A 25,547-nucleotide genomic window follows, 5' to 3' on the forward strand; every position below is an offset into this window, starting at 1 on the left:
AAAAAAAAAAAAAAAACCCCCCCAAACCCTGGCCTCAAACTTTTTTTTTTTTTTTTTTTTTTTTTTTTTTTTTTTTTTTCATATTTATAGCGAATAGAACACCGAAGTTCATCAACGCGGACTGTGACACGGTTTACGACAGGTGACGGTCACGTGGCGTCAGATTGACTGATCCAAGAGTTCAACTTAAACCGAGTTTAAACTCCGATTGTAGCTCCCATTAGTTGGTCTACTTCATCTGGATTTGTCTATTGATGAATTTTCTGTTCTGATTTTCAGATCACTGATCTCGAACACCTTTTGCTCAAGATTGATACCCATTTCCCTAACCTGAGGTATTTGAGTCTCCTTGGTAACTCTGCCTGTCCCCACCAGATGACTGACTCGGAGAAAGATGAAGAGGATTACCAGAGATATAGGTATGAACCCGATATTTACAATAAAATTAGTAAATTCAACTTTTTAGTCCGTCCTTCCTTTATTATTACAATAGTAATAAAAAGGTATAAGGGACGGACTATTGTATTCGCCTCGGTGTCGTCTGTCCTCTTCCTCTCCCTCCCCATTCTCTGCTCTCAATTTTGTTTTAAGGACGAAAATCACCCCTAGTAATCGTTTCCGCCACCATCTCTTCCTCTTCCTCTCCCTCCCCATTCTCTGCTCTCAATTTTGTTTTAAGGACGAAAATCACCCCTAGTAATCGTTTCCGCCACCATTTACCGCCATTGAGGTAGGTAGGGTTCGGTATTTTTTCTTCATCCCCTAAGCCCCTAAAGCATTTTCCGGTAGGTAGGGTTCATATTTTTTCTTTCCCCCGAAAGCAATAATATTTTAAGCACGAGCTGTTGACAAGAAGCATACCTCAATAAAAGCAATCTTATGACAAGTCACACAAAGTGCACTCTCATGTTTTCTCGAGAGAAAACCTGCTGAGTTCCTTTTTCTCTCCGTCAAATTTTCTACCGAAAATAATATTCCTTCTCTTTCTCGGGTTTTTTTTTTTTTTTTTTTTTTTTTTTTTTTTTTTTTTTTACCCTTCTATCTAAATGAGTACAAATTTTCCTGTTTCCAGACTTTCTGTTTACACTGTTTCAGTTTTTATACTGCCTCAGCTCCCAGCAACCGAGTCATTAAGAAATAATGTCTCGTGCGTAACGTGTCTCCTTTCGATACTCTCTTCATATACGAGAATTTAGGAAAGAAAAATAATTGTTCTATTCGGAAACGGAATTGGTTTAGATGACGCGCCATCTTAGATTTCCTAGTAACAATAATAATATACCTACTCTTGAGTCCCTTTACCGGCGAGGTTAACGCCGGAGGCGTTTAATACAGATGCTATCACACCAAAAGAGGGGATTGAACCCACGCCCTCCTTTTAAGCAGACGAGCGTCTTGACCAATGCTGCCACTGCGCCACCAAGACGGGAACTTTGTAACTTATAGATACCGTTTCACTTGGAAACACAAGAAAAAAAATTGGGCAAGAAAATAAATTGTTCCACAAGAATGAAAAGGTCAGGTGAAGAAAATTATATCCAGCATTTCTATTTTCTAGCTGTACCTACGCCTGTAACATATCCGAGTTTTTCATTACGTCTTTCTTATGACTCAATTAAAAAGAGAAGGTTACTTTCCTGCCCTGGAAGTTCCGCTCTTGGGTGCCTATGCCCTATACCTACATGTAATTGAAACCTTTACTATGCTCCTATACCTACCGATCTACAATAGGAACCACCTTCGTAAAGAGAACGGGATAGGGTAGACACATTCATTACTATTGTCACTTGGAACAAGCTGGGTCCGTCCCTCCGGGAATTTTTTGGCCCGTAGTTTATTCGATCGAAGTTAAAGAAAATCAGTACCTATGTACCTACGTAATTTGTTTAATATTCTATTTATTATTATTGATTTGATTTTTGATTTTACTTTTATGTAATGATTTAAAATCAAGACTAGAGCCTGTTCTCTCTTGTTCAACAGCATATCCTCGTTCAACGAATAATGGGAGCTGTAGATTCTAGCAATTTTGAATTTCGTTTGTCTCTAAGTCTTGCCGCTGTGAGTGAACGTCACCCATTTGATTTACATAGGCCATACATGTTTTTCTTCTTCTTCTTCTTCTTCTTCTTCTTCTTCTTCTTCTTCTTCTTCTTCTTCTTCTTCTTCTTCTTCTTCTTCCTTCTTGAGGTGCCGTCTCCGTTCCGGAGGTTGGCAAACATCATGGTTATTCTACACGTTATCCATAACGTATAGAAGTATTAGATGCTTCTTCTTCTTCCTTCTTCTTCTTCCTTCTTCTTCTTCTTCTTTAATTATTCATTCATTTATTTTTCTTACTATATAATATGCTTCTTGCCTCACAATGAGAATTCTCTCATGCTTCTTTAATTATTCATTCATTTATTTTTCTTACTATATAATATGCTTCTTGCCTCACAATGAGAATTCTCTCATGTCATTATAAAGTGACAAGACATTGTTTTGTTTCGCGACGGGACAAATACGACGATCATTGTTTGCAAAATATTTGCATTACTTTTGTTTGATTGAGAGATAGGTATACCTACTGTTTGGAAGCAATGTGCGAAATAATGTCCGAATACTTGGTTGGAATTCCTTCGCCTTCCTCAATTTTTTCAAAAGGAAGTTTTGTAATTTACCTACAAGTAATATTATGAAATCATTGAACCGACCCTAGCCCCAAGATAAGTACCTACTACCTATCAAACAATATTCTATAGGTACCTATCTACATAATTTTGTTTCAAGTTTGGTTCCGAAAATCAACTGCAGTTTTACAGTGACGTCAAACCTCTTGAGCCAGCCTAGTTCGCTTGGTTGGTATTGGTAGCGCGTCTGCCTTGTAAGCGCTAGGCCACGGGTTCGATTCCCACCCGAGTCGGATTTTATCCTGAACGGATGATGTTCTCGGAATGGCTGGCTTTCTCCTATCCTGTCTTCCTTCTCTCTCCGATTTCGGGACGATAAGACCTTAATAGCAGTTACAGTTCCCTCTATCAAACCCCTTGAAAAAGTTAGAAGCAATGAGCTTAATATTTTGTCGTCGTAAAGACCGCGGATGGAAACATATCGACGTTTTTGGCAACTCCATTACATTGACATGATCACATGAGTGGGCATGGGCATCCAGTCAGAATGTAGCAAATTATTTCATTCAATAATTTGATAAAATCATAATTGATATACCTACCTACCTACCCATTTTTATAACAGAACTTCATTGACACATGCAAAGTGTCGACTTAAATCAAAAAATATTTCAGATTTAGGTTTTTTTTTAATTTAAAATACCTACCCAGCTTTCCAGACAATTTTGCCTTTGATCGAAAGATCCGAGCTTTTACTGACGGTTTGAGTAGGTATTTTGGTTTCAAAATGGTGAACATGTTTCAATGGGTGGACACGGAGTTTATCAACTTTCACACGATGGAAACCAGAGCTTGTTATTATAAACTGTGCAAGGTAAGAAATTGAACTATGCAAGGTAAGAGATTAGTTAGTATTATTTTAGATTGGACGGAGTGAAGTCTACCTTTTTTTTTTTTTTCTTCTTCTTCTTCTTCTTCTTCTTCTTCTTCTTCTTTTTTTAGGAGGAACAAGTTCAACATGCCATCCCATCTCAAGTAAAATAAAAAAAATAATTACCTACCTAAATCTTTAAAATAATAATAATAATAATAATAATAATAATAAAGCCATTGAACTGTAACTGCTAAGGTCTTATCGTCCCGAAAGAGAAGAAAGAAAGAAGACAGGAGAAAGTCGGCCGTTCCGAGAACGAACTTTATCGCGTGGTAGTCGAACCCGGGACCTAGCGCTCACGAGGTAGAAGTGTTAGGTATTTTAAATAAATGTTTCTGCGCGGCAGCGCGGCGCTCCCAAAAGGCCTGATTGGAACCAAAATGGAATGGACTGTTACGGGTTCAATTCCCTAACGGGGCAGATTTTATTCTATACAGATATGGTTCCTTCTCTCTTATTCGCTTTATTGCTTTAGGGACGATAAGACCTTAGCAGTTACAATTCTTTCTATCAAACCTCTTCAAAAAAGAAATCATTTAAGTATTTCTTAAAAAAAGTTTGCGGATAAAAAAAAAAAAAAAATCAAACTAACAGTTAAGTACCTATTTAGTTAACTAAGATAGCACACAAATTATAAGCAAAATTATCGAGTTAAAATTTAGAACTCGCTTCGTTTGTTCAATAAATCGGCTTCACTTTTATTTTGATTTGAGTAATGTCGTCTGCTTTCTAACCTCCTTGACTAGTGAACTCGCTTCGTTTGTTCAATAAATCGGCTTCACTTTTATTTTGATTTGAGTAATGTCGTCTGCTTTCTAACCTCCTTGACTAGTGTGAAGTTGCAATGAACCCAATATGCTTGAAGTTAGCAAAACAATCAACAGGTGTTTTTTGTTTACTCCAAAAGACCAAAATCAAATTTTGTTATCAGTTGAAAGTTGATTATATAATATCTATGTAGTTAGGAGGTTTTTATTCACTGTGGACTGATAAGAAGCTTTCAGGTGCTTTAGTTGAACTCAAGAGAAAATATGGATGATTTGAAAGACGTAGAAGTTGATGAGAGCAAAAGTGTATCAACAAGTGCTGTATGCTATGAAGACAAGAGGGTAAGTACAGGTACCAAAATGTCGGAACTTCTGCCGACACAACTAGAGGTTCACTGAACTTAACACATTCTAAAAGGCCTTACAGGGCCATGGGTGACACTCAGTGCATAAATTAAACTTACTTGATCATGGGCACTTGTCCCTGGAACCCTTGAATAACTTATACTTACCTTTGGCTAATTAGATCCCTCGAGCCTAAATACAAAGTTTCAGCCATTGGTCCGTGTGTCTGTCCTTCTGTCTGTCTGTAAACAAAATATCTCGAGAACGGTAAGAGCTAGACACTTGAAATTTGGTATATAGCTGTCAAATGTGACAAGGATGCGACACGAAACTTTTGGTTAAGACCGATGCAACGGTTGGCGGCATTTTACCGCTTTTTTCGGTGTGGCTAATTAGAATCAGACAGTCTAATTGTCAGGGCCACAATTAGATTTTAAACTTGGTTTCACTCTAGGATTAAGGATTAAGCAATAATTATGATTGGTTGATTTGTAAATATTCCAACAAAAGAAATTGGCCCATCAGATCTTAATCTAACTGAAACTGGGGCTAATTAGAATCAGACAGCCTAATTGTCAGGGCCACAATTAGATTTTAAACTTGGTTTCACTCTAGGATTAAGCAATAATTATGATTGGTTGATTTGTAAATATTCCAACAAAAGAAATTGGCCCATCAGATCTTAATCTAACTGAAACTGGCTTTAACTTCTCTGATTGTAACCCTCTGTCAATTTCATCTGGATGATAAAATGATAGTTAGGTCTAAAATATACATGACCATTACACCAGCTGTTTATATCAGTAGAGCCTGAAGAACAACAAAAAAATTTAAGGTTGATAGATAAATGAGTAGGTATGTACAGTAGGTATAAGACAATATTCAAGCTAAAGAAATCTCAAAAGGAAGTTCTTATCCTAAGTACAAGCTGTAAGTTATTGATTTTATTTTTAATTGAATTTGCCAAACCTAACCCCCTTGTAATAAAACTTCTATGGCTTCACCAAGTTCATTTGGATTATCTAATAACAAAGTTTCAAAGTAAGTCTAGTGTTAGACAGGTCAATAATCATTGCTCCTGTAATGTTTGTGATGGTAGTCCTCAGTGTTCTAAAATGAGTGTGCAGTGGTTTTCCCTTGAGAAAAAATATGTTAAGGGGCTGTGTAGTTAAATTTTATTCTTTGGAAAGCTTGTGTTATCATTACATATTTGGTTTGTTTCCTTCATTGAAATTAGAGAACAGTAGTTTTAATGATTCTGGTGATGAAATATGTAGGTAGCTACAGATAGATTTAAAATTGATTTGATAAAATATGTGCATATCTGTAAAATATGTACAAGGCATACATTTAGAAAGTGGTAAACCAAGCCTTACTTACTGCCCAGTCTGCCTACATGGGTACATAAAATAACACATTTATACCTTGACAAGGGAAAAATTATACAATAAGTGAACAAACACAGCTTTTAAAACAAGAAAAAAAAATGACATGGAAAAAATCAAAGAATGACTCGGAATGGACCTACAAGTATTCTCTCAAGTTGGAAACCACTTGTTCTGCCATCAAGAACAAGAAGCACTGTGGCAAAAATGTAAAGGATGTTGACACTAATAGTCTCTATTATGCTGCCACCAAAGCTAAGGAAGTCATATCACATGTGTACTACCATGTGGAAGGGAATTCTAAGCTTCAGATCAATGCACAGGTACCCTATCTAAAGAATCTAAGTTCAATTAGGAACATGTAGATATTATTAATATTATGGGTGGATTTCACCAATATTTCTTCAGTCTTTAGAAGGCCTGCTGAACAGACTGTTTCTTGCTAAAAAGAAGGTTGGTAAAATCCACCATAATAATGCTTAATTCTACTGAGAGACCTTTAATTTTCCAAGGCCAAATTACCAATGGAAAGTTCAATTAGGAACATGTAGATATTATTAATATTACGGGTGGATTTCACCAATATTTCTTCAGTCTTTAGAAGGCCTGCTGAACAGACTGTTTCTGGCTAAAAAGAAGGTTGGTAAAATCCACCATAATAATGCTTAATTCTACTGAGAGACCTTTAATTTTCCAAGGCCAAATTACCAATGGAATCCTTTACTTCTGTTCTATTTTCAGCTGAGTTACGTGGGTCAAGACGTAACTCGGATCCCTCTGGTCCTCTGCAAACTGTATGGCTCTCGTGTACACACTCTCGACCTCAGCTACAATTCCCTCACCTCGTTAACTCATCTAGAATACTTCCCTCATCTTAGTGAACTGGTGCTGGATAACAATCATCTGGGTGATTATATGGTGTTCCCAAACCTCCCTAATCTGCACACATTATCGTTGAACAAAAATAATGTAAGTATGTTGAGAACACATCACATGCCTTCAGGCAGTCCAGGCACACTCTGTTTGGTATAGGATTACCTTGCCCTTGGGATTATTTTTGGTTTGAAGAAACCATTTGCTGATGAAAATTTGAACAATAAGTTGAAAAATAGTCACCACCTTGTCAGAAACTTCTGTGGCTGAGTGGTTATCAAGGGGACCTCTAAATGTCCCAGGCCCTACCTCGTGAGGACAGTGGAGAAGCTACTTTAATTAAGTAGCGACCGGTGGCGGCATTACCAGTGTGGCTACATATTAGCCATCTTAGGAGAAAATCAGATAACAAAGTCATGGTAGCAAGCCAAATTACGTAATAATATATTATTTGCTCATTTTTACATACCTATTACCTACCTACATACGTATGTTAGGTTAATCAATGAAATTATGTCTCTATACTTGATCAGAACAGAGACACGAATATTTGTAATGGGAGAATTTTCGAGACGGGAAATTCCACTTGAGAAACTGAAAGGCCATCCAATGTCATTGCTGGATGAGAGTGCCAAGTGACAAGATGAATACCTCCTCGCATATTTCATTTTTAATATTTTCATTGCACACAAAACATAAATGTATATTTTTGGTGCCAAATAAAAATAAAGAAATAAGAAACTACCGCTAACACGTGACTTCAATCACGTTGATTTTTTTTTTTTTTTTTTTTTTTTTTTTTTTTTTTTTTTTTACCAGAATCATTAAAACTACTGTTCTCTAATTTCAATGAAGGAAACAAACCAAATATGTAATGATAACACAAGCTTTCCAAAGAATAAAATTTAACTACACAGCCCCTTAACATATTTTTTCTCAAGGGAAAACCACTGCACACTCATTTTAGAACACTGAGGACTACCATCACAAACATTACAGGAGCAATGATTATTGACCTGTCTAACACTAGACTTACTTTGAAACTTTGTTATTAGATAATCCAAATGAACTTGGTGAAGCCATAGAAGTTTTATTACAAGGGGGTTAGGTTTGGCAAATTCAATTAAAAATAAAATCAATAACTTACAGCTTGTACTTAGGATAAGAACTTCCTTTTGAGATTTCTTTAGCTTGAATATTGTCTTATACCTACTGTACATACCTACTCATTTATCTATCAACCTTAAATTTTTTTGTTGTTCTTCAGGCTCTACTGATATAAACAGCTGGTGTAATGGTCTTGTGTTCCTGTACATACCTACTCATTTATCTATCAACCTTAAATTTTTTTGTTGTTCTTCAGGCTCTACTGATATAAACAGCTGGTGTAATGGTCATGTATATTTTAGACCTAACTATCATTTTATCATCCAGATGAAATTGACATCAGAGGGTTACAATCAGAGAAGTTAAAGCCAGTTTCAGTTAGATTAAGATCTGATGGGCCAATTTCTTTTGTTGGAATATTTACAAATCAACCAATCATAATTATTGCTTAATCCTAGAGTGAAACCAAGTTTAAAATCTAATTGTGGCCCTGACAATTAGGCTGTCTGATTCTAATTAGCCAAAGGTAAGTATAAGTTATTCAAGGGTTCCAGGGACAAGTGCCCATGATCAAGTAAGTTTAATTTATGCACTGAGTGTCACCCATGGCCCTGTAAGGCCTTTTAGAATGTGTTAAGTTCAGTGAACCTCTAGTTGTGTCGGCAGAAGTTCCGACATTTTGGTACCTGTACTTACCCTCTTGTCTTCATAGCATACAGCACTTGTTGATACACTTTTGCTCTCAGAGAAGGAAGACAGGATAGGACAAAGCCTGCCTTTCCGAGAACGAAACTTACCCGTTCAGAATAAAATCCGCCCCGGGCGGGAATCAAACTCTTTTACCAAAGCTGAGACGTATAGCGACTGTACGTATTAATGCAATATACATTGAACCTATACGTCTTACGTAATCAAATAGAAATTGATTGCAAAGGAGACACTTAGTAATGCAATGACATCCCCAAAAGTTGTGAAAAGGATCTGCTTTACCACAAATAATTTGAGATTTGTAAGCGGTCCATACAGCGCGATTCTGGGGGAACAAAATTTGACCAAGGTGGTATTATTCCGGACACGGAAAATAAATGAGTATTTGAGATTTGATTGATTTTTATATTTTGTCCAGGTACTTTGTCCTCTACAATCTCCCTCAACTCCAGTTCCTAGACTCGAGGAAAGTGAAGGAAGACGAGAGACGTGAGGCTCTCAGACGAGGTCAGTATTGCAAGGTTGCCAAACCACCTGCTCAACATTCCGGCGACGAGGCAACACTGGGCTATTCGAGAAGAACTGAGGATCGAAACAGCTATGCCCCTCTGCCGTTGAACAGGAAAGCGCCGTCCGAACATCATGGTAAATAAAATTATTTCTGTCAAGTATCATCGAATGTTATTTGAGAAACCTTAGAGCCCTTAAACCCCGTTCTCACGATATTTTTTTTTTTTTTACTTCACAATGTCCTGTTTCCAATGTAATTTAAATGAGATTGTTCCCGACTTTTTTCGACTTTTTTCCGAACGACATGTAGGAACGGGTCTCGCGTCCTACTCAAAATTTGGGGAGCCAGCCTAGGTTACCCTAGCCCTAGAGGGTAGCGCGTCAATCACGTCTGTAGGCACTAGGTCACCGTTTCAGGTTCGTCTGGCTTTCTCCTATCCTGTCTTCCTTCTCTCTTCGATTTCCGAACGATAAAACCTTGGCAGTTATAGTTCCCTCTGTCAAAACTCTTCAAAGTAATAGTAAAATTTCCCTTTGTTTCTACCATTAAACGTCTTTTTACTGTATATTTTTTTTTTTTTTTTTTTTTTACTAAGCAAGGTCTTTTTTAAAGCTGAAACTTTGGATTTAGGCTCTAGGGACCTCAAAACGTGTTTTGGCACTAAAAACTGACCATCGAAAATTTGACCGGTCTTTTTTACTGAATTGTTACTGATACATATTGTATTATGCTTTAACCCATCAAATACACGAGACCTTGTTTAGACTGCTGGGAAAGAGGGACTTTTCAGTCTCATTCGAGCAGGATAACAAGGTATATTCTATTCTACTAAACTCACCTTTTCCCATTTTTACTTTCCTTATCCTATAGGAAGGAAAGTAATGTAATTGGGTCAAATTTTCGATGGTCAGTTTTTAGTGCCAAAACACGTTTTGAGATCCCTCGAGCCTAAATACAAAGTTTCAGCCATTGGTCCGTGTGTCTGTCCTTCTGTCTGTCTGTAAACAAAATATCTCGAGAACGGTAAGAGCTAGACACTTGAAATTTGGTATATAGCTGTCAAATGTGACAAGGATGCGACACGAAACTTTTGGTTAAGACCGATGCAACGGTTGGCGGCATTTTACCGCTTTTTTCGGTGTAATTTAACAATATCTCGGGAACGGTATAAGCTAGAGACTTGAAATTTGGTATGTAGTTCACAAATGTGACAAGGATGCAACAAAAAACGTTTGGTTGAGATGGTTGCTGCGCTTGGCGGTATTTTGACCGCTTTTGGACAGATTTCGACCGTTTTTTGGCGGTTTTCAGCTATAGCGACAAAACGGTTAGAGATATTGTAAAAGTTAGGGTAAAAGAACACTCAAATAAGCATCATTCAATAGGATAAGGAAAGTCGTGTGATGTTCACACCAGATTGTTGTTTTTATGACTACAATTTTGGAATACTACTGGTTTGATAGCATTCTTTAAGCCCTTTCTTTTGATAAAATTAGATCTTGAAAAAGTTCGTCGAGATCAGACTTATGTGGCGTATGGTACAGGTGGGCCAATAAAGGGTACGTTTTTTAGGTGGGCGAATAAATGGTACACTTACCCTACTTACTCTTCGTTTGCTTCTTCTTCTTCTTTTACTGCAAGAGGTCTACAGTTCTGTCACACAATTCCAGCGGATATCATACATACATTTTGTGACGAGATGAAACATACATATTTCATCACAGACAAGATTAATAACATTAAAGTAAAAATAATAATGATAAAAAAAACTCTACAAAATGGCCTCTGGTCTTTGTTGAAAAATTGCTGACATTTGGGAATGTGAAAAAAAAAAGAAGAAAAAAAGAATTAATGGACAGTTTTCATATTTTTTTGTAATTTTTTTCATGAAGATAAAAAATAAAAAAAAAAAAAAAAAAATAATAATAATAATCTAAGGTTGGGAATTGAAAGAACTAAACTTCATCTACATGAAAGATGCGGCTAAGCAGCTAAGCACGGTCAATTCCGGGTTATATGAGGGTTAATTTTTAGTCGAATTATGTAACATGTAAAATTCCCGGTGTATGGTTTGAGAATTATTTAAATCTTACTCATTCTTTCCCCTCTCTCTCCCTCTTTCTCTCCCCCCCTCTCTCTCTTTCTCTTCCAAAAGTAAAAAATGAATTCAGATTGTACAAGTTGCGGAAAAAAAATCAAAAATTCTAATTTCCCGCCAACTTTACACGCAAAAAGTCCGACGTTGTCCTACGATGGCCCTGTTCATAACCACGGCCTGAACAGGGCTGAGATGAGCTCGGACGACGTGAGATAACTGTTCCGGCGGCAATTTTTAAAATTCATTTTATATTTATTTTTGTTTGCTTTGTAATTTGCTTGTTTTTATTAGCTAATATAAATGAAAAGTATAATATAAACGTGCAAACTAAAGATAAAAAGTAAAAAATGAATTCAGATTGTACAAGTTGCGGAAAAAAAATCAAAAATTCGAATTTCCCGCCAACTTTACACGCAAAAAGGCCGACGATGGCCTACGATGGCCCTGTTCATAACCACGGCCACAGTCTTGTGATCAACTTACCCAATGAGAGACAAGTTTAGAGTAATCGGGTTTGTAAGATGATATTACCAGGTTCAAACACTGCTGGGTGTGCTGGTCGCGATCGATTTGAAATCGATCTGCGATTGGGCAGCCCTGCTCTATAGGTACTTATACATGGGTTCGTTTGTTTTCAAACCTGATACAGATTTTAAAATGGGGTTGGAATCTGGATGTAAGTGCCATTTAAGTCTGTTGTGTAGTAATTATTGTACCTAAACTCAATACACTGTATTAAATATTTTTCTACCATTATTATTCCCCTTCTTATCATTTTTACTTTCCCTACAGGTGGCGGTATACCTCTCTTTATTTTAATGCAGTACCTACGTAGGTAGGTACCTACCTACGACTTTGGTCAACCTTGGTGCTTTTCTGAAAGAAAATCCAAGTTGATAAGACACCATGTTTTCCTTAATATAATGGGTTCCTATACCTTTATCTGAAATCGATAATTTTATTATTGTCATCAAGCTTCCTACCTATAAAATTTAGAAAATTGCAAATGGCCCCCGAAACATTTTAAAACTTCGACCAACCAAAAATAGGTATTTGTGCCTCACTTTTCTGAAGATTAGATGTCTCATCCACCGATACTTCACCTCCTTGAAACTCGGGAAAACTTGCGCAGAGCGTGATGCGCATGAAATTTTTGTTGACAGTTTTGAATTTTCCGAAAATTTTCCAAAAATTTTTTATCTGCCTATTGGTTACTGGTTTGTACTTTTCTTTTCCTTTTTCCTGCCAGAAGTACCAAAATGGACAGTGACCTTTGATAGAAACAGTTTTGAATTTTCCGAAAATTTTCCAAAATTTTTTTATCTGCCTATTGGTTACTGGTTTGTACTTTTCTTTTCCTTTTTCCTGCCAGAAGTACCAAAATGGACAGTGACCTTTGATAGCATTGTCAAAAATCTGGTGTGAACATCACACGACTTTCCTTATCCTATTGAATGATGCTTATTTGAGTGTTCTTTTACCCTAACTTTTACAATTCGGTGTAATTTAACAATATCTCGGGAACGGTATAAGCTAGAGACTTGAAATTTGGTATGTAGTTCACAAATGTGCACAAGGACTTGGTTCGTTCAAGTTTGCTTTGTCTTCAGGCTTATCTTCCGTGGAAATGTGTTCAGCGACAACCTTAATCTTGCCTCCTATTGTCTTTATTGTGATTTTGTTGTTTAGAAATTGCTGGGAGTAATTGACATTGGCATCACTGGTCCCTGGGATTTCTTTGGTTTCTCGAGAGCTGTTGATTTCTTGGTGAGACTCGATATGATCTGTTCGCGAAGTGGTAATGGTGTCTACAATGTCTTCTTGTGGGGATACGCTCACAGGTACAGCTTCATTTTCAATTGTTTCTCTAGAAGGTATCACGGCACTTGTATTGTCAGTCACTTCTGTTCTCTCGACCTCCTGTTCATTATTGATAGCACTGACATTGGTTTCACTCTCAAGCTCCTCCACCTCGTCTTGGTCATCTTCCTCTATTGACATGACAGAATTCGTATGAGGCACATCATGTTCACTTTGAGTTTCCACTACTTCTGATTTGTCATCTTCTGATTCATCATTAGTTTCCACAATCTCAACATTATCATCCTCAGTGTCTGTACTGATTCCACTTTCACTAGTCGAGCGGCCACCATCATATTGCAATCTCCTCAGCGCAAACTCTTTTCTCAACACCTTGTAGTCCAATTCATTCTGCTCATTTTTCTCTTTGACAAGATCCCACTTCTCTCTCACATATTCCAGATCTATTTTCAAATCATTGATTATGTTTCGTTTGTGTTTGAGTTCGTATTTCAATATTTTCTCGTGCGTGTAGAGTTGTTTGTGCTGCAACTTGAGTTTGTTCACCACGTTCCATGTTTTCTTCAATTCTGTGGTTACGGTGTTCAATCTTTGTTCCGAATGATTGAGTCGGATTTCCAGATGGTTATTCAGAGTTTTCAACTTGGCTAGTTGATTTGTCAGATGATTCTTTTCTAGAATCAGATGCTTGAGGCGGATGAATGTTTGAGAGACGCTTATCACTTGATGCGTTTTCCCTGTGTTTGTTTTTATGTTTTTGTAACAACTTTCGAAGTTTTCATTGACGTCGTTATTTTCATATTGTTCTTGGTGCGTGTTTAGTAGTTCGATGAGTATTCTCCATACTTTCGGCAAATTATTGGCGATTTCCTTTTGAATGTGAGATTTATCCAGTGTGGTCGTGGAATTTGTTTCGTCTTGATCAGCTGGAGATTCTTCATTGGTATTCGTTTCAGCATGATCTAGTTGTATGTTGGCACTATCTTTACTGGTGGATGTTTGATTACTCTCTACAGCCTCTACCATTGCAGAGCTCATAGGAGTTTCATAGTTTTCAAGTTGTTTCAATTGTTTATCGTTCTGTATTGCCAATGTTTCCTGATCAATTTTTTTCTCCAGATCAACAAGTAACGAGACCGTATCATTGATTTCATGATTGTTTATCAAATCTATAATGAGGAGATAGTTATCTTGGATTAGTTTGATCAGCATGTCCAGGTTTATCATGGGATTGATGAGCATGTTGCTGAATAGGTTATTGACTAGTGTCATTTGTGAGTTCAGTATGTGGTTCTCCGCCAGGCTTGACGTTAGATTTTCATTTAGATTGTTGATCTCGTCGTCTTTCAGTTGAATATTTTTCTCCATTTCCAGGATTTGTTTCTTGTTCTCCTTATACTTTTCGAGTTGTGCTTGAATTTCCTCTTGGATTTCTTTGAGTTTGGCTTCGAGCAGAGCATTCTTGGCTAACTCTTTCTCGATCATGGTCTTGTGTTCAAGTTCAGCGGCCGCGGCGCGTTGCTCGTATAACTCTCGGAGTTTCTTGTAGTTTGTCATTTGCTTTTCGTACTCGATTTTAATTTCTTCCGGACTCTCCAGGAGTTTCTTTTCGACGTCTTTCAAACGTGTTTTCAAATCGGACACCTGAAATCACAACAGAAAGAAAAAGATAAGTTACCTAGGTAGTGTGAATGGTACACCATACACCCAGACACTATTATTACTTATACTTTACAACCGAATATTGTTTTAAATTTTGCTAATAAATTTTCCTACGTAAGTTCAGGTACCTACTACCCACGTAAATTCCAATTCTCAGTCAGAACTTACAGAAATTTCACAGAAATGTACTTTCCTACCGTTATTTCCATCATGTCCGAGGGAACTATTAGGTAGATTGGTAGGAATCTGACACAATGGTTAGGTACATGCGTGTTAATATCTATGTGTTGAATCACGACAAAGTGACAAAACGACTCTCATCTCATGACTACAAATCTGCAACGTCCCTAACCATGTATTTCTTACTATGTATCCATATATTTCTCTATACATAGCCTTTTTATTTATATGTATCCTTGACTTACACGAGAGTTGGCAGGTCTCTAATTCTTCACCTCATTACTTTAACTATTGCCATTATCTTCTCTTCCCATTGTATAGTAGTACCTTAAATACTATCATACTAAGAACAGTACCTAAATACTACCATACTGGTACTTGAAGTCAAAGGTGATCCGATGGTTAAGATAAAGTTCTAAACAATCATTATAGGTGATAGGTAAGTGGACGCGTTTCGTTCTTGTTGGAACTTATCAGCTAGCGCCTGAGAGCAGCCTAGGACGCGTTTCGTTCTTGTTGGAACTTATCAGCTAGACGTAGCTCTGCAGGTGCTGGCTAAGAATTTGGAACGGGTATTTATACGAATTATACGTCTTGTGGGGCGCGAGAAAGTTGGAAACCGAAAACCTGTGAATGAACGCATTGTCCAAACAAGGTTTCGAGTTTACACCGCGAGAGGCCGCCGCAAACCCATAAAAAGTTTGAGGAGCGCTATTAGCCGATAGCCGATACTACATATTTTACTTATTGTGTCCCACTTAGACCGGGACTGTTTGCTATGCATGTCCCGCTTGTCCCGGGTTAACAGGTCAATGTTATTGTCATTGGAAGATATTCTATGCATAGATTGCATAGATCATGTACCAGTGGTAATATTACAGACCGAGTTGTTGCTAAGATGTTCGATTCAGGGGGGGTCGAGTGCATTGGAACACATGTCTTCAGGCACACTCCATTTGTTAAGGGTCTAGGTTTTTCTTGCCCTTAGGATCAATTTAATTTGAAGAAACCATTTATCGATGAAAATTTGTAATGATGAAGGCTGTTTGAAACCCAGCAGAGACATAAAGTATTTGAGGCAAAAGACAACCATCCGTGGGATTGAGTTCCAACAGTGGGGAAGAAGTGAGAAAGAGAAATAGAAACAAACCCCATAATAATTTTATTATACATAGATTGTATGATTTTATTGTTTTTCATTATTTTGGTACCTACACAAAAAAATCAAATGGTAGGTGAAAGAAGAGAAAGAAAATTATTAGTCATATTGTCATATCAAACCCATCACCTAACTGCTTAAAACTTCAAATTTCAGTCATAGATAATCGTTTAAAGTTTCAAAGACATGTGAAAATTTTACATCCAGCAATAGAACTTAAAACTAAATTGGTCCAGAAAAATCACATCTCTGAGACGCAAGCTGACTAGCTGACTCCACCAAAGGTAATAAAAGAGTTTCATGAGACGCACACAAGTTTCATAAGGAAAAAATAATCAAGATATTTTGATTTTCTGCGCCATTCTTAGATGTCATTCGAATCTGGTCGCAGATGTCTTTCAGTGCTTCTGACGTCACCTTGCACCACAGCATCCGCTCTGCTTTCCGCCTCTACATTTCGCCTGGTCATTTCATCATGGTTCAACACTGGACGGATTGCATCAACTGATCTCAATCCTGAGGATTCTTCTGAAACGGCGGAAACTGCCGAAGTACATTCGTTAATCCCCGGTGAGGATTTGAGACGCGTGTCGATTCTGTCTTGAAGATCCGAAACATTTCCGGAAACTCCCGAGTGAGACTCGTTAGTCTCCGCTTGTTTTTCATTATTTTGGTACACAAAAAAATCAAATGGTAGGTGAAAGAAAAATATTAGTCATATAGTCATATCAAACCCATCACCTAACTGCTTAAAACTTCAAATTTCAATCATAAATAATCGTTTAAAGTTTCAAAGACATGTGAAAATTTTACATCTAGCAATAGAACTTAAAACTAAATTGGTCCAGAAAAATCACATCTCTGAGACGCAAGCTGACTAGCTGACTCCACCAAAGGTAATAAAAAAGTTTCATGAGACGCACACAAGTTTCATAAGGAAAAAATAATCAAGATATTTTGATTTTCTGCGCCATTCTTAGATGTCATTCGAATCTGGTCGCAGATGTCTTTCAGTGCTTCTGACGTCACCTTGCACCACAGCATCCGCTCTGCTTTCGGCCTCTACATTTCGCCTGGTCATTTCATCATGGTTCAACACTGGACGGATTGCGTCAACTGATCTCAATCCTGAGGATTCTTCTGAAACGGCGGAAACTGCCGAAGTACATTCGTTAATCTCCGGTGAGGATTTGAGACGCGTGTCGATTCTGTCTTGAAGATCCGAAACATTTCCGGAAACTCCCGAGTGAGACTCGTTAGTCTCCGCTGATCTCCGACGTGTGTCGTCACTCTCTTGAGAATCTGAAACATTGGCGGAAACTCCCGAAAGAGGTTCGTTCTCCGGTGATCTCAGTCGGGTATCATCGCTATCTTGCGAACCCTCCCGATGTCTCCGGGGTCGTCACTCTCTTGAGAATCTGGAACGTTGGCGGAAACTCCCGAAAGAGGTTCGTTCTCCGGTGATCTCAGTCGGGTATCATCGCTATCTTGCGAACCCTCCCGATGTCTCCGGGGAGAATGTCTCTCATTGGAAGTTCCATAGTAGTCGTGCAACTCTTCTAATCTTTCCGACAGCGTGTCACTTCGTTGCGATGTCAGGGACATCTTGTGGAACAGATTCTTACATTGATCTTCCAATCGTTTGAGGCGAGCGTTCCTTGCTTCTAGTATTTCTTCAGGAGTCCTTGTTCGGCTGACGGATGGTTCAGAAGGTAGTGTCGTGTTGCTAGTGGCTGTTGGGACACTGGTGATAGGTTCTCTTTGTAAAGTCTCTGTGGAGAGTCTCTCTGTATGAAGTTCCTCAATTGGTTCACTCATTTCACTGTATGCTGTTTCTATCGTGTCAGTATTTGAAATGTGGTTTTCAACTTCAGGTTGAGAAGTTCTGGAACATTCTGCTGACTCAAATGGTCGGCTCTCATCAGTTTCTTCAGTAATCCGATCTTGTCTTATCAACTGTTTGGATTTCTGCTCTTCAGATGGAGATTCTGTTCGTGTTTGTTTTGTCGCTTCATAATCTACAACGTTTCCCTTGACAATGTCTTTTTCATCACTAGTTTCACAAGGACTTGGTTCGTTCAAGTTTGCTTTGTCTTCAGGCTTATCTTCCGTGGAAATGTGTTCAGCGACAACCTTAATCTAACGGTTAGAGATATTGTAAAAGAACATTCAAATAAGCATCATTCAATAGGATAAGGAAAGTCGTGTGATGTTCACACCAGATTTTTTTTTTTTTTAAACAAATTAATGGGATGTACCTACTCGTGCGCACACACTGCTGAGGCAAAGCATCATATTACTTCAAGTACCTATACGTACTGTACTTAACTTACAAGTATGCTTGAGTACCATCAAGCACCTATGACTACATTTTCTATAGACTCAAGTACCTACTTATTATAGGTACTCATTTATTGGCAGTACTCCTAGGTATAGAATTACTAAGGTTAGGACCTGTGGGTACTACAATAGGTTTAACCTAATCGTGGCCAAACTATGCTCCATTAGTCCTCGCATCATTCAATAGGATAAGGAATGTCGTGTGACTCGTGTGATGTTCACACCAGATTTTTACGATTACAGGTATGTATGGCAAGAACAGGATCCGCTACGCTGGTACACATTCCGAGGGCAATCGTTTCATCAGGAATAATGACTTGTGACCCGCCCTGGCTCTAGTGGGATGCACAGTCTAATGTAATTTGGCCAAGCTCAACTTTATTTGTGCCAGCCTAGTTAGCTTGATTGGTAGCGCGTCTGCCTTGTAAGCGTTAGGCCGCGGGTTCGATTCCTGCCCGGGGCGGATTTTTTCCTGAACGGACAATGTTCGCTCTAGGAACGGTTTTCTCCTATCCTGTCTTCCTTCTCTCTTCGATTTCAGGACGATAAGACCTTAGCAGTTACAGTTTCCTCTATCAAACATCTTGAAAAGAAAAAAAGTCCAGCAAATTTTATAGGGTTTATATTGTGAATTTACTTCCAGTTAAGTAAGTATAAACTTTTTTGGACCCCCACAAGGTTTCGCTGGGTGCCCCCTGGATCAATAAATTGAGGGGGGTGCTCCAAATTATAGATATTTGGGGCCCCTGAATGTATCCCTGCGGGGCTCCTAAATCCTCATGATGCTGCACTTGTTCATATCAGGCCGCAATTAAGACCTTTACGGTTCCGCAAATTAAGGACCTTATGGTCCCGCAACAGCGGGTGGGAGGTTTTGAGGCACTTTATTTGCAAACGTAAACGTGCTAAATAACCCCATGTTACTGTAAGTATACCCCTAGTGCCCAACCAGCCCAACCTTTTCAGATACAGGGTGTGTTTATGAACAGGGCTGAGATGAGCTCGGACGATCGTGCATGTATGGTCCCGCAACAGCGGGTGGGAGGTTTTGAGGCACTTTATTTGCAAACGTAAACGTGCTAAATAACCCCATGTTACTGTAAGTATACCCCTAGTGCCCAACCAGCCCAACCTTTTCAGATACAGGGTGTGTTTATGAACAGGGCTGAGATGAGCTCGGACGATCGTGCATGTGAAGAGCATTTCATGACAACTCATTTTCGTGATGAATCTGGTGCATATGTTGTTAGTTTACCTTTTCGTGATAACAAACCACCCATCTTGGGTACCAATCAAACTTTTGCCGTGAACCGTCTTTCAACTTTGAAGAAGAGATTGGACCGTGATCCTCAGTCTAAAGAACTCTATTTTGAGAACTTGAATGATTACATTCAAAACGGGCATATGGTTCCTGCCAAGAACCCATCGGATTACTTACTCGTACATTTTGCAGTGCGTAAAGAATCTAGTACCACAAAACTTCGTGTTGTGTTTGACCCTAACGTGAAGGGTTCCCATCAGGTGAGTTTAGCCGAATCTCTTCTTGTCGGCCCCAAACTCCAAAATGATATTGGTGATCTTCTCATCTCATTTCGACTAAATGCAGTGGCATTGACCTGCGATGTTCAGGCCATGTATAGGTCTATCTGGGTGAACAAATCTGATCGAAAGTATCAACATATCTTGTGGTACGAGGGAGATAATCCTGAAATCAAAGAATTTGAGATTACACGAGTAATTTCCTTTTGAATGTGAGATTTATCCAGTGTGGTCGTGGAATTTGTTTCGTCTTGATCAGCTGGAGATTCTTCATTGGTATTCGTTTCAGCATGATCTAGTTGTATGTTGGCACTATCTTTACTGGTGGATGTTTGATTACTCTCTACAGCCTCTACCATTGCAGAGCTCATAGAGGAGATTCTTCATTGGTATTCGTCTCAGCATGATCTAGTTGTATGTTGGCACTATCTTTACTGGTGGATGTTTGATTACTCTCTACAGCCTCTACCATTGCAGAGCTCATAGGAGTTTCATAGTTTTCAAGTTGTTTCAATTGTTTATCGTTCTGTATTGCCAATGTTTCCTGATCAATTTTTTTCTCCAGATCAACAAGTAACGAGACCGTATCATTGATTTCATGATTGTTTATCAAATCTATAATGAGGAGATAGTTATCTTGGATTAGTTTGATCAGCATGTCCAGGTTTATCATGGGATTGATGAGCATGTTGCTAAATAGATTATTGACTAGTGTCATTTGTGAGTTCAGTATGTGGTTCTCCGCCAGGCTTGACGTTAGATTTTCATTTAGATTGTTGATCTCGTCGTCTTTCAGTTGAATATTTTTCTCCATTTCCAGGATTTGTTTCTTGTTCTCCTTATACTTTTCGAGTTGTGCTTGAATTTCCTCTTGGATTTCTTTGAGTTTGGCTTCGAGCAGAGCATTCTTGGCTAACTCTTTCTCGATCATGGTCTTGTGTTCAAGTTCAGCGGCCGCGGCGCGTTGCTCGTATAACTCTCGGAGTTTCTTGTAGTTTGTCATTTGCTTTTCGTACTCGATTTTAATTTCTTCCGGACTCTCCAGGAGTTTCTTTTCGACGTCTTTCAAACGTGTTTTCAAATCGGACACCTGAAATCACAACAGAAAGAAAAAGATAAGTTACCTAGGTAGTGTGAATGGTACACCATACACCCAGACACTATTATTACTTATACTTTACAACCGAATATTGTTTTAAATTTTGCTAATAAATTTTCCTACGTAAGTTCAGGTACCTACTACCCACGTAAATTCCAATTCTCAGTCAGAACTTACAGAAATTTCACAGAAATGTACTTTCCTACCGTTATTTCCATCATGTCCGAGGGAACTATTAGGTAGATTGGTAGGAATCTGACACAATGGTTAGGATACACCATACACCTACACACTATTATTACTTATACTTTACAACCGAATATTGTTTTAAATTTTGCTCAGTAATAAATTTACCTACGTAAATTTTACGTAATAAATTTACCTACGTAAATTTTACGTAATAAATTTACCTACGTAAATTTTACGTAATAAATTTACCTACGTAAGTTCAGGTACCTACTACCCACGTAAATTACAATTCTCAGTCAGAACTTACAGAAATCTCACAGAAATGTACTTTCCTACCGTTATTTCCATCATGTCCGAGGGAACTATTAGGTAGATTGGTAGGAATCTGACACAATGGTTAGGTACATGCGTGTTAATATCTATGTGTTGAATCACGACAAAGTGACAAAACGACTCTCATCTCATGACTACAAATCTGCAACGTCCCTAACCATGTATTTCTTACTATGTATCCATATATTTCTCTATACATAGCCTTTTTATTAATATGTATCCTTGACTTACACGAGAGTTGGCAGGTCTATTATTCTTCACCTCATTACTTTAACTATTTTGCCATTATCTTCTCTTCCCATTGTATAGTAGTACCTTAAATACTACCATACTGGTACTTGAAGTCAAAGGTGATCCGATGGTTAAGATAAAGTTCTAAACAATCATTATAGGTGATAGGTAAGTTATATGTATCCTTGACTTACACGAGAGTTGGCAGGTCTCTAATTCTTCACCTCATTACTTTAACTATTGCCATTATCTTCTCTTCCCATTGTATAGTAGTACCTTAAATACTATCATACTAAGAATAGTAAATACTACCATACTGGTACTTGAAGTCAAAGGTGATCCGATGGTTAAGATAAAGTTCTAAACAATCATTATAGGTGATAGGTAAGTATTTACCGCTGACACTGTGGTAGTACATCAATAAGACACCTAATGGGGATTGTAGGTATCAGGTACGTAGGTATTTAAATTATTAGTAGGATGATTCTGACCAAAGATAACAAGATGGCATACGTATTGTAAAAATAAAAATGATAAAATCAAGCTCGCGATTGCCCGGATGGTGATTATTTTGTCCCTCGTGAATCTATTTTCGTTATCAATAAACCGTTTGGCCCCCTTTTTCTATAGTTCGCGCGATGCGAATTGCACAAAATGTTTAACACATTCAGTGTCCTGTGGTTGATAGATGAGGAGACAGATTCCTCAACCCATTCAGTGTCCTATGGTCGATAGACAAGGAGACGGATTCTTCAACCCATTCAGTGTCCTATGGTCGATAGACTAGGAGACGGATTCCTCAACCCATTCAGTGTCCTATGGTCGATAGACAAGGAGACGGATTCCTCAACCCATTCAGTGTCCTATGGTCGATAGACAAGGAGACAGATTCCTCAACCCATTCAGTGTCCTATGGTCGATAGATAAGGAGACGGATTCCTCAACCCATTCAGTGTCCTATGGTCGATAGACAAGGAGACAGATTCCTCAACCCATTCAGTGTCCTATGGTCGTACTGTGGTAGTACATCAATAAGACACCTAATGGGGATTGTAGGTATCAGGTACGTAGGTATTTAAATTACTAGGATGATTCTGACCAAAGATAACAAGATGGCATACGTATTGTAAAAATAAAAATGATAAAATCAAGCTCGCGATTGCCCGGATGGTCACCCATCCAGATACTAACCACGCGCAACGTTATATTAATATTAGTGGTTTTTCGGCAACTGGTGCATTTAGCGTGCCATCACCGCTGGTTACACGGCCTTTCTGTTCTTGTTCTTACTGGCGTAACAATAGTAGATGTATACCAACCACCTTTATTTCGACCTCAGACAGTCTAGTTAGCTTGGAGGGTAGCGCGTCTGCCTTGTAAGCGCTAGGTCGCGGGTTCGATTCCCGCCGGGGGCGGATTTTATCCTAAACAGACAAGGTTCGTTCCCAAACAGATAGAACGAACCTCATCTGTTCGGGATAAAATCCGACCCACATTTAGGTAGCCTAATTGATTTGGAGAGTAGCGCGTCTCTCTAGTCTCTCTAGAGAGTCTAGAGTCTCTAGTAAGCGCTGGTACCCAAAAGTACAAAAAAAGGTACCCAAAGTAAGTAAGTACCCAAAAAAGATTCTCGGAAGGGCTTTCTCCTATCCTGTCTTCCTTCTCTCTTCGCTTTCGGGACGATAAGACCTATAGTAGTTACAGTTTCTTCGATCAAGGAATTTCCCATCCCCTGAGCTGACTTCTTGGGCGACTGCCCAGTAAGTTTCTAGATCAAGCAGTAATTCTAAACTTCCGGTTGTGTCTATGACATCATATTACCATCAATTGAAATGCTAATTAATCCTGCTGCACCCTTCCACACTACACGTTAGATATTTTTAAGTGTTTCTGTTTTATTTCCTTACATGCAATATTTTGCTGAGGAAAAACAAAATGACATCATAGGACAATATAGTTCTTTTATGTGGACATACGACATACTCACAGAATATTACCAATTGGTATGTGATCATCTATTGGATTTTTCTTCTTTTTTTACTTTCCTTATCCTATAGGAAGGAAAGTAATGTAATCGGGTCAAATTTTCGATGGTCAGTTTTTAGTGTCAAAAATTCCTGAAATCCTGAATCTTGAAACATGTCCTTAAACTGTATGTTTTTTTACCATAATCCTTTGATCTTACCCACTTTTCATTCGACTTCGGTCGACTGTAGCTGTAGACGTGCCCAACACAATGTAAATCCTGAATCTTGAAACATGTCCTTAAACTGTTTGTTTTTTTACCATAATCCTTTGATCTTACCCACTTTTCATTCGACTTCGGTCGACTGTAGCTGTAGACGTGCCCAACACAATGTAAATACCCCTATAGTCGACATACAAAAAGGCAAGTTAGGAACTCGAATCTCCAACTTATTTACTTACCTCGATGATAAGCTGATACCGTTTCAGGGGTCGAATTGTTGTCCATTTTTCGAAATTTTGTCAGTAAAGCCTGGAAAGAAACAGAAGAAGTGGTTTTAATAACTAAGTAGGTGACCATCTCTGTGGCTGAGTGATCCAGATCACTGTCTCTCAACCTGGAGGTGCTGGCTTCGAATCCTGGGATGGGGCGGAAATTTTCCGACCTAAATTTTCCGTTCCACCTTTTTTTTTTTTTTTTTTTTTTTTTTTTTTTTGGGCCCTTTTTTTAACAATCACCTGTAAATAGTGTACAAAATTCTTGTTGGATACGACTGATTTTAACATCAAATCGGCAGGAACTCAGGTGAGAAGTTCCCTCTATCAACCCTCTTCAAAATAAAATACTATGTTCTTCTTTTTCTTTGCCTTTTCCTGTGTAGAGATGGGGTTGGTGTTTTTTGTCAGCCTTTCAAACAGCCCTAACTAGGGTGATTGTTTCGGGCTGACATTTGGTTTTGGCTACAAATTTCACGGGTGGATGCCCTTTGCATGCAACCTTTGCTATCTCTTTAGCAAGGGAAATTCAGGCTGATATACTCCCTGTTTAATAGAAGAAAAATAGAAGACTATGAGACTAGGATACTATGAAGACTAGAAGAAAAATAGAAGAACTATAATATTCACCCAACATTGTTATCTTTTGCCACAGCTGTAAACAAAGCATGGAAAACTCTAGAGGATGAGGATAGCCGACAAAAATGTCTGTCCATCATACAGGAGGCTAAGGAACGGACAGACTACAATGTAAGTTAAAGGAATTTTAATTGTGTTGAGCATAAATGCTTGTCACAAATGTCGTTCCCTGCTTAATGCACTACGCTAAATTTTATGACTTGACTAGGACTCGAACCACCAACCTCCAGATCCGAAGTCCACGGCGCTAACCACTACACCACTGAGGTTGGTGGGTACAAGTAAAGTTTAATCATGGTAACTTTAGCTAAGGGTTGAACCAGTAAAGGGACACTCTTACCAATTCACCCCTCTCAATTTAATTATTCTCTCTCTATGATATTGACTGAACAATATTATTTCAAATGTATTTTTCATCACCCAATAATAATGCTAAAGTACCTGCATCGGTGGCGTAAGGTCCCAAGACGCTCGCCTGGTAAAGCAGGAGGGCGGTGGGTTTCGATCCCAGCCGAGGTATGGACTTTTATCCCTCATTTATTCTGAGAATATGAA

General features: G+C 38.4%; 2 protein-coding genes across 2 annotated transcripts; one reads left to right on the forward strand and one right to left on the reverse strand.

Annotated features, from left to right (window-relative positions):
- Positions 1 to 233: 233 nt before the first annotated feature.
- Positions 234 to 12,765, forward strand: LOC103514446 (leucine-rich melanocyte differentiation-associated protein). Its single transcript, XM_017446224.2, has 4 exons — positions 234 to 419; positions 9,150 to 9,376; positions 12,133 to 12,171; positions 12,713 to 12,765. Exons 1-4 carry the CDS (start codon positions 376 to 378, stop codon positions 12,763 to 12,765), a joined length of 363 nt encoding a protein of 120 aa, XP_017301713.1. The 5' UTR covers positions 234 to 375.
- A 135-nt stretch (positions 12,766 to 12,900) lies between these two features.
- Positions 12,901 to 21,677, reverse strand: LOC103514447. The gene is made up of 7 exons (XM_026827422.1): positions 21,648 to 21,677; positions 20,505 to 21,131; positions 20,233 to 20,391; positions 17,539 to 18,301; positions 17,192 to 17,464; positions 16,575 to 16,762; positions 12,901 to 14,805 (listed from the first exon to the last, which is right to left on the reverse strand). Exons 1-7 carry the CDS (start codon positions 21,675 to 21,677, stop codon positions 12,901 to 12,903), a joined length of 3,945 nt encoding a protein of 1,314 aa, XP_026683223.1.
- Positions 21,678 to 25,547: the final 3,870 nt, after the last annotated feature.

Source organism: Diaphorina citri, unplaced genomic scaffold, assembly GCF_000475195.1.
Source record: "Diaphorina citri unplaced genomic scaffold, Diaci psyllid genome assembly version 1.1 scaffold1145, whole genome shotgun sequence".
Taxonomy (NCBI): Eukaryota; Metazoa; Arthropoda; class Insecta; order Hemiptera; family Psyllidae; genus Diaphorina; species Diaphorina citri.

What these genes read in the sequence shown, in the direction of transcription:
- LOC103514446 (XM_017446224.2), top strand. Translation starts at nt 376, where the DNA reads ATGACTGACTCGGAGAAAGATGAAGAGGATTACCAGAGATATAG. An exon ending in AGCGCCGTCCGAACATCATG is followed by an intron (nt 9,377 to 12,132) that starts GTAAATAAAATT and finishes CTTTCCCTACAG; the next exon opens with GTGGCGGTATACCTCTCTTT. An exon ending in TATTTTAATGCAGTACCTAC is followed by an intron (nt 12,172 to 12,712) that starts GTAGGTAGGTAC and finishes TTTTCCTGCCAG; the next exon opens with AAGTACCAAAATGGACAGTG.
- LOC103514447 (XM_026827422.1), bottom strand. Translation starts at nt 21,677, where the DNA reads ATGGAAATAACGGTAGGAAAGTACATTTCT. An exon ending in CGGTAGGAAAGTACATTTCT is followed by an intron (nt 21,132 to 21,647) that starts GTGAGATTTCTG and finishes TTGTGATTTCAG; the next exon opens with GTGTCCGATTTGAAAACACG. An exon ending in TTCAAAAGGAAATTACTCGT is followed by an intron (nt 18,302 to 20,232) that starts GTAATCTCAAAT and finishes TCTAACCGTTAG; the next exon opens with ATTAAGGTTGTCGCTGAACA.